The sequence below is a fragment of the Candoia aspera genome, chromosome 12 (genome assembly GCF_035149785.1).
Source record: "Candoia aspera isolate rCanAsp1 chromosome 12, rCanAsp1.hap2, whole genome shotgun sequence".
NCBI classification, from domain to species: Eukaryota; Metazoa; Chordata; class Lepidosauria; order Squamata; family Boidae; genus Candoia; species Candoia aspera.
Genome location: NC_086164.1, coordinates 10,892,483 through 10,909,798, shown reverse-complemented (window position 1 = coordinate 10,909,798; position 17,316 = coordinate 10,892,483). Strand labels below are relative to the sequence as shown.

Sequence of the window (17,316 nt, the reverse complement as noted above, 5' to 3'; positions counted from 1 at the left end):
TATTGTGCTCTTCGTTTGTTCCAATACACAAATTGCCTCAGAATTTCATCCACTGCATGCAATATCCAAAGCTGAAATCCAGAAAATTGAGGTTTCACTATACAGCAAAAGCTGAACACTGTAATTTATCTTACAGAGCATTTTATTGCATAAATAAGTTCTATACAATTATTTACATACCTACAAGTCACAAGAAAAACCCGCGTTAGACTATTGTTGAGTTCATTACAAGGGCTTTGTGGTTACCAGTGTACGATGACATTTAGCTGTGCTAGAGAGGTATCACAATTTCTGTCCAAAGAATGGTCAAATGCTGGGAAATTCTGCTGTAATGTGCCTGAATGTCTCCAATTATGAATTGAATCGGGTTGCTTAATTCCAAAATGAAACAAAGAGTTAGCAACAGCAATTAGGAAAGCTCTATTTCTTCTGGGAGAGCAAGTTTGTACTCCCAAGGCCAAAGATGAAAAGATTTCCCCAAAGATGAAAGGTTTAATGTCACAAAGACCTGCTGGGCAAAGGTCTCTCCGTGTGCTGCTACTATTGTCTCCAGCAGCTATCAGTACTAAGGCACTGAAAGGATCCCTCTCTTCAGAAACAGAAGTCCACTAGAATCCATATTTTAGCTTTATCAGGAGAAGGCGAGAAGAAATCCATTCACAAGAATCAATCTTTAATGCCCATTCGGTTGTTTGGTTTTGTTTGAGAAGGTCGAGACGCACGTGTGATGCTGCTTTCTATGAAGAGTTTCAAGCCTTGTAACTCTTGGGAGTACAGATATTCCAAGTACCAATCCCATCTCCTCCCCTGCAGATAAAGCATTAGAATAGTCACATCTCCAGGTTCAGAAATTCTCCTTTGCCATACCATGTTCTCTCATTATCTGTGCAGCCTCTTAACTCCCAGACCAATCTACAAATGCAACCGCTTAGGAGTACCAACATTTTGTAACTCAGACCTGGCAGCGAGGAATCATTCATCATCGTACAGCCTTATTCTCATAAGCAATGCCCAACTAGTTCCAACATGGCAACTTCCCAAGAAATTTAGTCATGTTTAAAATGTACAACTTTTTACCTGAATTAGTTTGATATCTGGGATTTTGTCTTCTGATTGTGCCTGAAAAGAAAAGAGAAATTAAAAAAAATATTTGCTGGACCTTGAAAAGGTCTTCAAGAAAGTTATTGGCTAACATGCCCTAGAAACTACATTAAAACTTGCTTTTCTGGGAATAAAATAGCATCACTGAAGGACAAACAACACCATAATGATGCATTTTGGGTTCTAATAGGACAAAAACAAGTGTATTGATATCTCTAAGCCATGCCATGAAATGAGGATACATTAATGTATAGTAGCCCTATACAAGTTACTTGCATTAAAATGATTTTGGAAAATAGTTTGGTCTCCTTGAGCTCAACATGAGGAAGTTCAGTGAATCAAAAGAAAACTAGGGCACTTGTAGAACAGATAGTTCTTGCTGCAAATAAGCAATTGCCATTCCAATATAAACTATAAATTGAATTGTAATTGACTTAATCACTGGGGACATTTAATTCTCTGCATGTGCTTCTCGCTTTCTGTCTTCACTAGTGCTCTTAACCTTATTTTTCCATCTCTTTTTAAAGGATGCCTGTATTTCATATTATAGTGATTTATTAATAACCAGTCCTATTGGTTATTTTCGGTGTAAGGCAGCTTCTATCTCCCTCAGAAAACTGGACATGCCAACCAGTCACTGAAGCTAGCAATTGCCAAATCCCCAAAGTGCTGTTTTATCTTTAGAAGTTGAAGGGAAATGCTCATTCAGTACAACTTTGCTTTTCACTAAAGCACTCAGAAAGAAGGATCAGGGCTGGGCAAAATGTTAGGTTTCTATACTGCTCCTAAAAGAGATGGGATTTCAGTGTGCAGTCCTGATGTAGGTACTATAGGGAGCTAGAAACACAAGCTTTAACAGACATCTCCCCAGGAGTAAAAAAAAAAATCCTTAAGCAGAACAAAAAAATTATACCAAAGTGCATAGTTCCTGTACTATGTTGAATTGTTTTGAGATGAGTTGCTGCAGTTTGTCTCCTGGAGATGTGAGGCTCCCTCAGTGGAGGTAAAGCAACATTTGTGACATTTTTTTCCTACCACCTTTCCTCCCTAAATGAAGGCTGGTCCTACATATTAACAGCAGGTAGATTTATCAGAGATCACTCTTCATGTTAGCATATACGTCTAAGAAAACAAGATCATGATTTTGAAGTCTTGCCTAAAAATGGTGCATGTTTCTATGAATATTCATTAACCACTCATTCTATTTCTCACTAGTTAGGAGGAAGACACATGGATCTAGGAGGGAACCACAGCATCTCCATGGGGAAATCTTCACAATCCTTCTAGCTTCCAAATTCCATTAAGCATTGCCGTAAAAGTTAAGCTTAAGAACCAGAAGCCTTTTTTTAAAGGAATGAAGTTAGATTATACAGAGTTTGTATCATTTGGGGCTTAGCCTCTAACTGTAAGTTGAATATTTGACAGTGATAAAAGCAGCAAGAAAAGCCCTTTTTGAGTTTAGGTCCCAAAGAAAGGAAGTAAAATTAATTAGGGTACTGGACAAGGGGAATCAAGAAACATGTTGTGCCTTAACTGGTCAATGCCCAATGCCTGCCAGTGAGCTGCCACAGCTCTCCAGAGAGTTGAACCTAAGTCTCAGACTCATTCTTGGGAAGCACATGCCAGCCTGAGGTTTTATAGCATAGTTGCGGCTGGGCCACACTGTGCTAATGAATAAAATACTGTATGACACAGTGAAAACTAGTGATGAACACACAAAAGTTTAGGTGAATTCAATAAGCACAATTAGACAAAAGAGGGAGGGCGATACTAAAAGATAAAACCTCCATTTACCTGCTGCATGAAGAGTATAGCATACCCTGTCAAGGCAGGATGGTACACTATATTCAGGGCCTTCCTGTATTCCTGCACCGTGGTCCTCTCCAGCACTTTGGGCTCCATATATATCCCCTGAGGGTGGAAGTCTTTCTGGAAGACATTTGAGGTCCACAGGCATCCAACTATGCTTGTTATATATTGGTTGTATTCTTGGCAAGTCTGGTTGCTAAACTTAAACTGCAGCAACGTCTGAAAGAATAAAGGAAGAGAGTGTATCATTTGGTTTGCAATGGCTCTTCATCTCTTGCTAAAAGCAACAGCCTATCTCCCTGCATCGCTGTTACTTACAGAACTACCACTGACTAGCTAAAACTGGGCCTGTACATCTTGAAAGTTACCACCTCACCAATCATGTGCTGCAGCTCAATAGGTACTTTGAGTGGGAAAAAAGGTGGAAGATGCTTTTGAGCTCTGTTTGAGAATCAGATACTTGGCATGTTCAATTTAAACTAGAGGCAGCAAGGTTAAGAAGGAACCATTCTTAAGGGCAGAGTTCAACTGGTGTGTAGATTCCCTTTTTCCCAGTCCCTTAACAGCTGCTCAGTAGGCTCTTTATAAAAAGTCAAATTTACTAAGTTCAGGGAGACAGAACACCATCTATCTTTAGTAGAATAGGATGGGTCTTTTCAAACTGCTTGTCAAAACTGCCAGACGTGAGGTGGTGTGAGGCTGGCAACCATGCAGCAGTATCATTTGCCAACAACCAACATAATATTTATAAACAATATAAATTGTTGAACTATTTAACAGTTTAATTTTTCTCATAGCATGTGCAGGCATTGGATGCACGAATGATATCTAGGAAATACAAGATAAATCTATATCCCAGGTCATGTACATTATGTACTCTGCATTAATTTTCTGCAGACTATATGTGCAAAAATTCTACTTTTTTAGGTTGAATAAGGAAAGGAAAAAAAACACACACAGTGCAAAGAATTGAGGAATTTGAAGAGAGAAAATCCTCAACCGTTAAGATGAAGTCTATTGAATAGTACAGGACTCAGATCATATGAAAAGGCAGGGGAAAAAGACAGAAACTACTTTCTTAGGCAAAGCCTGAAAAGAATGGAATCTTTGAATATGTACAGTAATTTGGGAAGCCAAATGTGAAAGGTAAGACAGACAAAAGTTAATTATTATATTGTGGCAACGACACACCAGGCATTGTGCCTTATTTTATTGTACCTTTTTAGCTTGTTGATTTTGTTTTGCAGCTATCAAATTGGTTCGATACCTAAGATAGAAACAAGGAGGAGGAGTTAGTTATATTTTGAAACTCCAAACAGGATTGTTAAAAATCCAACCCATAAGCAGTGGCTAAGAAGGATAGCTGATATCTTGACTACTTCCATTGCTGGTCCCACTCTCAACATACAGTAACGGGCATCAAGAAACCCTTCCTGTTCTGTTTTATGGAAATCCCTTGTGTTTTTCTTCCATGATTTCAGAATAGGAAACTGGAGACAAAAATACAAGACAGTTCTTTCTAGCCAGCTGAATTTGGTACAAAACACAAAGTGGTTTGAGGTATTCTAATTTCACAGGGTGGATCCAGAGATCTCTTACAAGTCATCTGAAAATACTGAGACTACTTTCAGTCATTCTTAGCAGGGAAAAAGCATGAAACCAAGTAACCAAGGCAACAATAGGTTGAAGAGAAATAATTCATCAACTGGGAATTCATTTTTATAACTATCTTGTTTATCAAATTTGAGCCCTGGATTCTTGGCCAAAGAAAGCAAATATTGGCAAAGTGCAAGTATTTTAGGGAAGGAAAAAAAGAGGCACTGAAAAGACATTTCCTCACATTTGGACATAACAGGTATGTAGGTCTCAGAGAATCATTCTCAAGCTAGGTCAGCAGTTTGTTTTAAACTCCAATATTTAAAATGTAAGCCAGGGACTCTGGTGTTTGACCTCAAGCCCTGAAGTGTTTTTTCACATAATGCTGAAACAGAGCCTGTTTTTGTCCATCACAGGCAGAACTCTTTAGTTGTACCAAGAAGAGATTAAATTTCTAGAGTATTCCCACAAACCAAGCATGAAGATGACACATATTCTTCCTCTACCAAAGAAAAGTCAGAAAAATTCATAGCACGTGTATTTATGAATTTTACTAAAACGACAATTCTGCAAAGGCTAATTAATATGCATCACGTGTATGGCATTCTTTCTTTGCACAACTAAATGGACTTTATCGGAACAGAACTCACTGTGTTCCACAACCTCAGCCCAACAAACCCAGAATTGGAGAGATTATGGCCTCCCAGATGTTTTGAAAGATAAAAATATGGGAATTATTCCTAGCATAGGGAACAAAAAGAAAGGCCTTGTCAATACCTGACCATAACGTGGCACAGATGGTCCACTGTGACAGAATCCATGCTAAGCAGCGCTGGATAGAAAACTCCAGCAGGAGGCATCACAACCAAAGGGAAGTTATACTTCTGATACATGTCACATACCTAGAAATAGGAAGGAATTTCTGTGTTCAATGCTCTGCTTTCAGTACAGTATCTGCATAGAAAAATTGAGAGTGTCTTATCCTTGCCATCCACATATTCATGCTGGGTCCCAATCACTATGCAAAACTTAATACAGATTTACTATATATAGATCAAGAATACAGGATAATGAGATCAGCTGCTACTACATGGACCTTCTCCTTTACAGAAGCCTTTAGAAGGTTTTCTTCAGCTATTTACTGGAGACAGATCCTTTCAATTGTTACTACCCAATGGTGCAAATCTGTTAAAACACTCACTGGACACCAGATCTATTAGCTTATATATATACAATATTTTATTTCCTTGAAATTTAGTGAAGTCTGTGAATCGTTATTGTTTGTAACAGTTTGTTATCTCCTGTTACTGTTGTTTAGTTGCTGTTACTGCTACCCTAAACAGATTAAACGTTTTGTTGAGGCTACCTTGGAGGCAATCTTTCTGAAACTGGAGAAGCATTGTTCTAAGAAAATAAAGAGCACCTGCAAGGAAAAAATAATGGGTTCTGTACGAACAAAAGGTTTTGATTTCTTTAAACGTACCTGACATTCTAAAAAAGGGAGGGAGGGAAGGTTTCTTTATGTTTTTTTTTTCCAGATTACGGTTGTTTCTTTTCCCTAATATTTTTTCCTACTATTAGAGCCTTCTCACTAATGCTGTCAAGCTGCATTATCTAAGTGCTTGGAACAAGGCTGTAGTGTGAATAGCTTACATACTATTTCATAGAAGTCCAGGATGAAGTACATTAAAAAAGCAGAGTTGTTCTCCAAGTGCAGGGCAATGGTTGAAAGCCACCCGACAAAGTGGATAAGCTCGGCCACAGAACTAACCAGGCCCGAAAGGGTGGTGTCCCTGCAGAATGAGACACAAGCATGAGCATTAACCACTGACTGAGTGGGAAATAACTTCCCCATATAAGAGCACGTTTTTGCTTTTTTTGGCTTCCAGATGGAAATCACAGTGCAGAACAGGTGGGACCACTTTTTAAAGATGATACTTACAGAACATCTGCATTTAACTCTGTTGTCCTGTCTGCTTGCAAGAGGTGCCAGTTCAGCCAGTTCAGTAGCAGTTCCCTCAGGCTTTCAAGAACACTACACTATAGAAGAACAAGGGCACGAAAAGACACTTAGTGAATAGCTGCAACCTTAAACAATTATACTTTATATATTAAGACCGCAGCAAAGACAGCAATCAAAAGACAGCAGAGAAAGGATTTTTTGCAGGGTCAGTAAAAAAGTAATAGCATGACTACAGGTATTTTTTCAACAGGGAAATTTTCAGTTAAATGATACTAAAGGTTTCCCTCGACGTAAAGTCCAGTCGTGTCCGACTCTAGGGGGCGGTGCTCATCTCCGTTTCTAAGCCTTGGAGCCGGCGTTGTCATAGACACTTCCGGGTCATGTGGCCAGCATGATGACTCGGAACGCCGTTACCTTCCCGCCGAAGCGGTACCTATTGATCTACTCACATTTGCATGTTTTCGAACTGCTAGGTGAGCAGGAGCTGGGATGAGCAACGGGAGCTCACCCCGCCGCGCGGTTTCGAACCGCCGACCTTCCGATCGGCAGCTCAGCGGTTTAACCCGCAGCGCCACCGCGTCCCATGTAAATGATTTGTATTTTTGTTGTTGTTATTGGCAATGTATTCTCATTTCTCTTTTTCCCCTAATACAGTTCCCATAGTCCCTGATTCTACCTCATCAGACAAATATATGTAAGAAAAATCTACATGTTTCTTTTGGCATAAGTAGCCATAAGTCAGTGAACCCAAATATTGCCTTCTGCAGCTGGTAGCCTTGGATCAAACTTATTAACATTTTGAAAGAATGGTAGTCAACAGATGGCATATTCCTTAGTATGTCATAAATCAAGTTTGTCACATCAAAACATATATTCAATGGCCCCTTCTTTTACCTTAAAATAAAGAGATGAGGTGAAAAACAGCTGTGTCAATGGCTTGCAGAGATAATGCTTCATTTCTGAAAGTGAAGAAAGAGTGGTTTTGAAGCAAGCCAGGCTGGACTACAAAACAGGATAAGATTGGCTGGGCCTGTATCACATACCTGAGAAAGTGCTGAGGGGGATCCAACTGATCATCTGCAGGACCTGTGACCTACAGCAGCAGCCATCCCAGAATGGTAAGCTCCTGTACAAAAATTCTTCACAAGATGAGAAGCCCTCCTGAAAGGCACAAATTCTATCAGGGAAGTCCAGATTTTCTCTGAAATTTTATTTATTTAGCAAATTTATATAGCTGCCTATCTCATAAAAAAGTGACTCTGGGCGGCTTATAAGCAAAACAACAAAACCATATCACAATATTAAAAAGTCTCAGACATAAATAACAACAAAAATAAAAAAAATAAAAACATAAAAGAATAAAACATAAAAGAACCCCAAGATAGCAGGAGGACAGCCATCATCAGTCAACCACTTCGCAGGCTTGCCATGGGCTCCCCAGAGTTGATGGAAGAACCAGGTTTTCAAGGCTTCCAGAAGGCTAACAATGATGGAGCTAACCTCAACTCAGGGGGAATGATGTTCCAGAGGGCAGGGGCTACAGCAGAAAAGACACATCTCCTGGGTCCTACCAAATGGAACTCCTTTGCAGACGGGACCCAGAACATACCTCTTCTGGTGGACCTGATGAGTCAGGTAGATGTAACCGGGAAGAGATGGTCCCTCAAATAACCTGGTCCCATGTAGGGCTTTAAAGGTCAAAACTAGCACCTTGAATTGCACCCGGAAGCAAACTGGCAACTAACACAGCTCACAGAACAGAGGTGTAACATACGCCATTCTAGAGGCACGCATAACTGTCCGTACAGCCTCATTCTGCACCAGCTGAAGCTTCCGGATGGTCTTCAAGGGCAGCCCATGTAGAGCACGTTACAGTAATCCATTCTGGAGATGACCAGGGTATGAGTGACAATGAGTAGCATTTCATGGTCCAGGAAGAGGCACAACTGGTGCACAACACAAAGTTGTGCAAACGCCCTCCTAGCCATGACTGCCACCTGCTCCTCAAACACGAGTTGAGAGTCTAGGTTGCGCACGGTACAAGGCACTGGGCCCGCCTTCCCCATTAGTGGCCCACCCTCAGTCTCCTACCATATCTTCCCATACTCATCACCACCATAATATTCCCACCCACCCCTAATGTCCCTATATGCCCCATCCTATGCCCTCCGGCTCCAGATATAGGAGATCCTGCCATTCCAACACACACCCCAGAGGGGCAAGGACAAAAATACCCTTTCGGGAATGATGGGAGGGAACTTCAAACAAGCTAACCTGCAAGAAGCATTCAGCTTCCAAGACTTTCACCAAGAAGTCCTTGAAGTCCAGTTCATATCGTTGGTTTTCAATCTTAATCCAAGGGCATTCTGAATTATAAGACACAGAGACAAAAATTTGTTTGAAGACAGAATCCTTTCTTCTTCCTTGTGTGTGCAAGCACTAATATAAGCCATCATTGTTCAAGCAATAGTATATCCTTTAGCATAATTTATCTTCACTTAAATGGTACAAATTGCAACCAATGAGTTCCCCTACCTTCTCTGAATGTTTGCCCAAGCCAAAAGTACATCCTCTGGTAGACGACATCATCTCTGACACAGTTAATGTAGTGGAGTAACAGATGATTTCCTAACAATGAGCCTATTCGGGTAGGAAGCTATGAAAGCAATCAGGAGAAGACATTGTTTGTAAACTAACAGGTAGACACTGCCGAGCTAATGCTACTTTGTTTCTTAGTCATTTTTAAACAAACACTCAGAACCTGCTTTAATTGCTATGATGACTTAATGGTTTTTAGTGGTTTATTTCTGTTTAGAAAACAAAATCTTTCCTCTGGGTTGAGTTAGAAAGAAAACTGCCTAAGACAAGACACCACAGAACACACATAGACATTATCATGACAAATGGCTGATAGGAATGTACAATAATCCGTAACACAAGTTCATGTTTTTATAATACATCGCAACTATCATGTACTTTCAGATCTTTTAAAAGGTATGGTTAAGTTTAGACTTATTTGATTTGTAATAGATTGGTCAGGCATTTGTTGTTACAGCACATTAACAAGCTTCAGGGGGCTAAGCTTAGCACTAGTACTCCCATTCCTCATAGTTTCTGCTCACTTTGATGTCAGCCACTTACCTCTAAACAATGGATGTTCTGCAAAAGTTGGGGGAAGGTCTGCAGATGCTGTACTGGGAAGAACTTAGGATGACTGAGGAAATCAGTGCATTCGGCCTTTGAACCCTCAGCCGAGCAAGAAGAGTTGGTGTTATACGCAGGCACTGTCAACTTTGAATTCCATTTCTACAGAAAGCACAAACCCAACCCTAGTAATTCATAGATACAATTCTATTGTAATGCTATAGTGTTAATCCTCAACCCAGCCCTTTAAAGCTATCCTTTTCTAATTATTTCTTTAATGGATTGTCTCTCTCTCTCTCTCTCTCTCTCCACACGCACAGCAATATGTGAAATTCAAGACAGGACCAAAATAGAGGAAAGAAAAGTTCAGAGACTTTGCATACGTAACTAATTTAGTAAAATCAGAAGAAACCTGGAAAAATTAAAAGAAACCTCCCCTCCATATCTGTGCAGATTAAAAGATGAGAAAAAAGGAGAAAACATGAAGCATCAAGCAAATCTGTTACCGAAGTTACTAATGTAATTGAACATGGTTGGCAAATAATGAAGAAATTGATCATTAATTATAAATAGGCACAATCTAAAGAATAGCCTAGAAGGTATTGGCTGTCAATACAACCAAAAACATTAATGAAAAATCGACACACAGTCATTGACTAGTAACTGCATTTAAGCAATCTAAAGTAACTTACTTTCTTTGGGGGCTGAAAATGGACAGAACCTGTTAAAATTGGCTGAGATGAGGGTGAAATGCCATACATGCGTTGTTTAATGTTACTAATTGCTGTTTTCCACAAGTTTTCTGAATTCTTAAATCGTATCTGAGAAGAAACAAAAATGGAAGTTGCCTTTATCCAAGATTAAAAAGGAAGAGTATACATAACACATACTGTAAAAAGTGTGTATATATATTTATCTCTGTGTATTTGTATCTATCTATGCATATGTATACACACATAGCGTTGAAGGCATATGCAAACTGGCCTTTTCAAACCGTTTAGGTTGGTAGAACTGCAGAATTTGCCAGGCAGAAGATCATTCAATGTAGTAGCAGTGTGAATTAAATACTATTCAATATGATTTCTATTTTCATTTAAGTCATTTGCAAATAGAATTCTAACAGTACTCAGTTTACCAACTCTTTAGTATTAAGACATGAGATTATTTCTTCGGTATTAGGACAGAAGATTATTCCAGCATGGATTGTACAAGAAGAGTCTTCTTCTTCTGTTCCAGACTTTGCCCACTCCCCTTCTCTGGTCTTTAAAATTGCAGTCTCTTTAGCATTTGTTATTCAGAAGACTCAGCAGTTTCCATCATGCAACGTATGTCCAATACAGAACAAATAGGAAGAGATTCTCCTAACCAGGTAATAGTCAGCTAAAGTTAACAGCATAGCCATTCAAGTCTCTATGTGTAAATGTTGATCAATGTTGAAGTGCAATTGCATTAATTACATGAGACTTGGGCTTCACCATAAGCTTCAACTTCATATTAAGTAGCACTCATGCAATTTAAGGCTACAACTACACACACACACACACCACTTCAAATATTCCTTCTTGCAGTCATAAAGAACTTAAGAACTTGGTGCTAGTCCTCTCATAGAGAAAGCTCAGCATAGTCTTCATTTCAGTCATCCTTTTCCTCACCTTTGTGCTTTGTAACACATTGGCAGGTACCATGGTTGGAGCAAAGCTCTTATACATTAATATAAGAGCCTGCAAAGGAGCTTCTGATCCCTGAATAAAATTAAGAACAAAGACAGAATTCAAAGGTAATTGCTGCAAAAGGATGAAACTAAAGCCCTCTTATTATAACCCACAAGTACTAGGAAGATGAGGATTATCCTAAATTCTGATCTGTGAGAGCAGTTGTGGAAAGTAGAAGAATCTAATACAGTGAAGTAGTCTCTACTGACATAAACAGCTGGTGTGCGCCCTTTCATTTATGGATTAAGCCTACAGTACATTGTTGCCTGCACAGCAAATATTGCATTACTTCTCAAGCAAACTCTTAATCAGCAAATAGAACATTAGATCTTTCTATGTTGTTTGTAATTTTACATTATATTTTTAAAATGTTACTTACTGGTCATTTAAAGCTACACAATGGATGTCAGTGAAACCCTTGACTTTAACCTTTCAATTGTTTTAACTAGATTTTTAACTCTATTATAGTTTTTTCTGCTAATCACCTTAAGAATGGAAATCTGGGATAAAAATGGATTAGCTTGCACACTGTACAAAAGCTATCCTGTCACAGATGTGAGACTTAAATTATATTAATTGTGCCTCACATGACCTTAGTTTCAAGTGACTCACCATCTTGGCTCGTAGATCTAAGAGCCGTCGCACACGGAAAGGTTTCACTGGAAAGACAGACAAACATTGTCTAATTATTTGGAGCTTTAAGAATTGATCTTCTGGCCTTGATGAGGCTAGACATAAAAAGGGAAAGGGACTTTTATTCTGAGATGCAGCATATTAGACTTGGGACAAGAATAGCATATGCAAGCAAAATTGACCACCTTCCCTTATTCTACGTATTATAACTTTATAAACTGGAGCACTAAAGACCTGAACACCATTTCTTCAAAAAACCTCTTTATTTGCAGGTAATTCAGGTCAACAAAATAGATCAGCAATGAAAAATCAGAAAAACTGCTTTATTATTTGAAAGCCCATTAAGGAAGGAAATAAGAAAAAGGGCTTTCTTTTGCAAGCACATGACATACATTATGATTACAACTAACATCTCACCATTCTCTCTTCTGGTCAGCACATACAGCACATGGCAGACAAAGGGGCACTGCAGAAAAATGGTATCAAAGAAATGCTTAATTGGGCACAATCCATGCTTTCTGTTTCTCCAAAACAACTATGAGTTAGCATTTATTTCTGAAACTTAGAGTATGTTAGTGACATTATATTGGACTATTTGACTTTCAATACTTCCAAATCATCAGCTTAAGGGTTGCACCAGGCCTTAAATGGCATGAGTGGGCTAGCCCTTTAAAAGCAGACAGGGCTGGGCCCAATTTGGGAGTGATTTTAGGAGTTTCAAGAGCTGAAATGGGAGCCTTAAGCATCTGCAAAGCTTTACATGCCTATTGACTCCTTGCTGCTCCTCCCAGAGTGAAAAGGACCTGTGTTTTCAGCCCTTCTCACTCTGGGGTACACAAAAAGTATGGTACCATGCAGCATGTGGCCCCCGGAAGAATTTTTGTACCTTTGTTTAAAAAAAACCTTTCTAATCCACCATTAGAGTAGCAAAAGAACACTAAATTATGTTTCTTTTTGAACAACTAAGGACTGAATCTTTGGTTACAACCCAAGTAAAGAATTAGGCATTACACAGAAGGGCTCAGCACTTTGGATTCCAAGGCAAAAGCTTGTTGGTGTGTGAACATAGCAGCTGTCTGAAGCTCCTTAAAGCAACCGCCTGTTTTAAAGAATTGCAGACTGGTATTGCATTCTTCCTTTGAAGTTCTTTTTCAATCTGAAATGCTGCACATCCCTATTACACAGCATCCAGGAAATCTTTTTTTCAAAAAAGCATATTATTAATTTTTATCTTACCAGTTTTTCATCCTGTAAGAAGTTGAAGAAGAAGCCATAGAGTGCATTAACCTTCTCCTTATGATCAATGAAATCATACATTGCAATTAACCATTTTAAGAAAAAGACCTAATAGGAGAAAAGACAGGAATTGATCAGTTAATATGAATAAGGTTCATAGTATAAGAAGTTACTGTTCAAAGCAGAAAGATTGTAACCCTGAAACATAGATGTCAACAGGATAAGCCACACTGGTGAAAATATTGTTATTAAGATCCAAGATATCAGCACATACTTGCCAAATTTCTCTTGTACTGTTTTGTTTGACTGTTTTTATGACTGTTACCCACCCAGAGTCACCGGTTTGAGATAGGCAGTATAAAAAAATTGAATAAATAAAGTTACCTGAGTATTGCGAGAACATTTGCCAACACAAAGCCATGAAACAGCTGAAACAATTGAATCCTCTTTTATTGCTGAAATGGGAATCAGGTTCTTCAACAATCTAGTGTTTATCACTTCAGCTGGAAGATATTAATTTTTCATAAGGTTTAAATACTGAAATGCCCAAGTAAGGTGTAAAAACGCAACAGGAGGAAGATATATATATTTACCAAACTTGCCACTGAGTGCTATATTCAACAAGGCATCAATTTCTTCTGGAGTCAAGCCTCTTTCTTGGGCAATCTTTTCCACACTTAATAAGTGCTTCTGTAAAGCTTCATTCTTCAGGGAAGTACGATCTTTAACTAGGAAAAATCAAGACATGAGATGAAAGTAGATGCCAGACATCCTCATGAGTAGTGAGCATCTCATATGAAAGTCTGCCCACTTGCTTATTTTACCATCAAGTTTCATCCTCCAAAAATATTTATGTATTTAATTCAATTTTGAGGACACTCAAGTCTTTACTGACTCTGGGCAACTTACAAGTAAAAAGAGAAAAATAACACATATAGGAAAAGTCATAAGCGAGTGGAAGATTAACTTAATACCATTAAAAAAAGAAAAACCAAAATATCACCTACAAAATGAACTTCCATTAGACAACTAATCTTATTTGTAAAACAATACTTATTTGCTGTTTGCCCAGAAGGTATTAATATATGCTATGATCAATAAAGAACATCTCACAATTATTTCCACTATTGACCTTCCCCAATTATGCAAGGCCTTTATTGAATGAACATTAAAACTCATGCTAACCCATATATTTTAATAAGAATATATAGGTATATCACAGTAAGGGTTTTAAAAAAAATGTATTTGAATTCCTTTATATGTGCTGCCAAACCAAGTCTTTGGAAACAGTCACAATCTAGACATACATATTATACTACTAATCCAAGATAAAATATTTTATCATTTTTATAGTATGTGAATAAAACATCCTATTTAATACTAATTAAAATAAACAGATGACTATTAAGCTAAGCTGTACACAGTAAAACTGTGTTCTGTTGAAAACAATGCCCTGCTGAAAGGCAGGACTGACAGTCAGATATATTACCAGATTGATATCCCCCTTCTTTGATCCAGGAAGGGAGACACCTGGCAGATCTTATTTAGATGCATGGATTTTCTTTGTATTAGGACATTAAATGCTTGGGCTTGCTTTTATTCTTACTTTTCTTCAAAAAGTTCAGTGCTTCTTCAAGAGGATCATGGCTGTGGTCTGTCTCTTCATTGGAAGGTATCTTATGGTCTTTACATTCCTGGGTACTTTGGCTGACATTTGCTGTCTGTGTGGATAGGTCAGTTTGTTTACTACAAGTAACTGGTAAATTCTGCTTCTGCTTTTTAGCAATTACTCCTCTCTTCATTCTTTTCAATTCCAAGCAAAGAAATACAAATAGATCCTGATATTTTCATTTGCCAGAAATAACGTTGTCTCCAACAGCGTTGAACTGTGGCATCTACACTGAAAGAACTACCTGGAAAAGACAGAAAGCCACCTTAAGCAGATTATAAACTTCGAACAGTGGCATGATCAAACCAAACTATGGGAATGCCTTCCTAAGTAAAACAAAAACCAAAAACAAAACAACTAGAGATAAAAAATGTTTTTTCTTTTTAGAGGAAAGCTAAAGCTATGTTTATATACTAATACTATTGTCATGAAACTTGCAAGTGTATCCAAGGACTTTCAGAATACGCTCTCTATTGTTTAGCTACTGAAAAGGCTAGTTTTTGCATGTAAAAGAAAAAAAGGTTTTGGGTAAAAGGAAAACACGGTTTCTTGAACTTGAAAAGAAGGCAGGGATGCCACACTTAAATGCTAATATCACCTTTATTAGAAAGCGACGAATGAAGCCTAAAAATCCCAGGTAACCCAGTCATCCCAGTGTGTTGGAGTACAAAACCCTTTCACCTCCTCCTGGTTAGTGGATGATGGGAGTTGTAGTACACCCTGGAGAGGCACCAGATGGGGAAAGGCCACTTCGCATTGCATGGATGAAGATGGGGAGAGGGGGGAAAAAAACGGGGCTGGGCTGTCCTCGACGTACCTTTCTCATGACTTTATTATTATTATTTTTGAAAGGAAGAGTCTGCGGTAGTTCCCAGTGGGCGAGCCTGAAGGACCCAGGGAACCAGAAACTGGCCGAACCTGTCCTAACAAGCAGGAACCACACAGGAATAGGTCTCTAGTGTTTTATTACTGCTACATTAGACAGAAAATCCTAACAAACTGAAGAAGCGTGAGAAAACCCATACAGATAAACCCCAAAAGTCAAGGCAGGTCTGTTCTGTGTCTCTTTGAATGACAGCTCAAATTCTCGCTATTAGGCATGCCTTTTCCCCCCTGGATAGGGGCCCCCTCCTGCTCACCATCTGTGCTCATGACAGAACCCATTTTCGACTCCGGGGCTGACCCCCGCCTGCAAAGCCAACTGAGGCTTCCGCACTGGGCCGTTACCTGGGCGCCGGGGAGCACGGCTTGGGGTGTTACCTGGAATTGTTAGGCTTCATTATTAGCTTTTAAGGAAAGGTGATGTTGGCATTTCTAACACGGCAGCCTAGGCCTCTTTTCTAACTTTAGGAAAACATTTTTTTCTTCTGGGCCAAGGCCATTTCTTCTGTTAAGTGAGAACTTGCCTTTTCAGCAACTACAAGAGGGGGCATATTCTGAAAGTCCTTGAATGCACTTGCAAGTTTTAAAAGATACAAACCCCGCTGGGAAAGGCACTGATGCAACTTGTAAATTTGCCATTTGTGGAATGTTATCCAAAATCCATGTTTTCTATTGTTCAATTCTCACGTGTAATCAGTGTCTTTTATTGTTTGATTACGTGCGTATCACGTATACCGAATGTACGTATCATTTGCCCCTGTACCCTATAAAAGGTTTTGACCCCCCCCCCTTAAAAATGCTTTTTGTTTTTGCCTGAATTGCTGGGTGATTCCTGTTCTCAGGTCGGCAGAAAGCCACCTTTGCAAAGGTTAAGTTGTTTCTCTCCCAAATTCAGGGGTCTCCACCTCCACGCCATTCGGGGGGCCCGAGTTTAAAGGCAACAGGGGTATCGTCTGAACGCCTGGCAGAAGAGACGCCGGTTCAGGCAACCACGGGGGGGGGGGGCGCATCGCGGGGTCTCGGATCCAAAAGCCCTCCGGGCCCTCCTCATCCCTGCCCCACGAGCCACGGCCGCCGCCCCGCCGTTTTGCCCCTTCCCCCCTCTCCCGCCAGGCTTCCGGCCTTCCCTCGTCCGGCTCCTGCCGCCCCCGGCTCCTGCCCCAGCCCATCCCCCTCGGGGCCTACCTCGCCCGCCGCGCTGTCACAACAACGGCCGCGACCAAGTTCTCCGCTCAACCGCCCTCCGTTCAAATTTTTTTTTTCCTCCCACGCGCAAGCGCAGCTCGCCCTCCGGACGGCAGAGCGGGGCGGGGCTGTGCGGCAAAGGCGCTTCCCATTGGTTACGCGGCTGCGACAGACCCCCGGAGCGTCGCTGATTCGCCGTGAGCACGCGCAAGCGCCTCTCTTTCGCCTCTGCTCTCCACTCTATTTCAGACGGTGGACAGGAGGATGACATCATCCAGATCTTCGAGGCTGAAGAGCCGGGGCGGGGGGGGAACGCAGAAGGAAAGTGCGCATGCGGACCACGGAAGCTTTAACTATGGATGGGTTCTGGAAGTTGGCTTGTTGTC

At 40.0% G+C, this 17,316-nt stretch overlaps 1 protein-coding gene across 1 annotated transcript; it reads right to left on the bottom strand.

Moving 5' to 3' along the window:
* Positions 1-130: 130 nt before the first annotated feature.
* Positions 131-16,991, bottom strand: CENPI (centromere protein I). The gene is made up of 21 exons (XM_063313593.1): positions 16,931-16,991; positions 14,801-15,107; positions 13,788-13,922; positions 13,579-13,697; positions 13,195-13,302; positions 12,376-12,424; positions 11,938-11,984; positions 11,266-11,355; positions 10,306-10,434; positions 9,611-9,775; positions 9,005-9,125; positions 8,744-8,835; positions 7,513-7,630; positions 7,364-7,428; positions 6,449-6,546; positions 6,164-6,299; positions 5,284-5,408; positions 4,129-4,177; positions 2,896-3,129; positions 1,078-1,119; positions 131-807 (listed from the first exon to the last, which is right to left on the bottom strand). Exons 2-21 carry the CDS (start codon positions 14,994-14,996, stop codon positions 667-669), a joined length of 2,259 nt encoding a protein of 752 aa, XP_063169663.1. The 5' UTR covers positions 14,997-15,107; positions 16,931-16,991; the 3' UTR covers positions 131-666.
* Between the last annotated feature and the right edge of the window lie 325 nt (positions 16,992-17,316).

What these genes read in the sequence shown, in the direction of transcription:
- CENPI (XM_063313593.1), bottom strand. Translation starts at nt 14,996, where the DNA reads ATGAAGAGAGGAGTAATTGCTAAAAAGCAGAAGCAGAATTTACCAGTT. An exon ending in GCTGACCAGAAGAGAGAATG is followed by an intron (nt 11,985 to 12,375) that starts GTGAGATGTTAG and finishes CTGTCTTTCCAG; the next exon opens with TGAAACCTTTCCGTGTGCGA. An exon ending in TCCTGGACTTCTATGAAATA is followed by an intron (nt 5,409 to 6,163) that starts GTATGTAAGCTA and finishes TCCTATTTCTAG; the next exon opens with GTATGTGACATGTATCAGAA.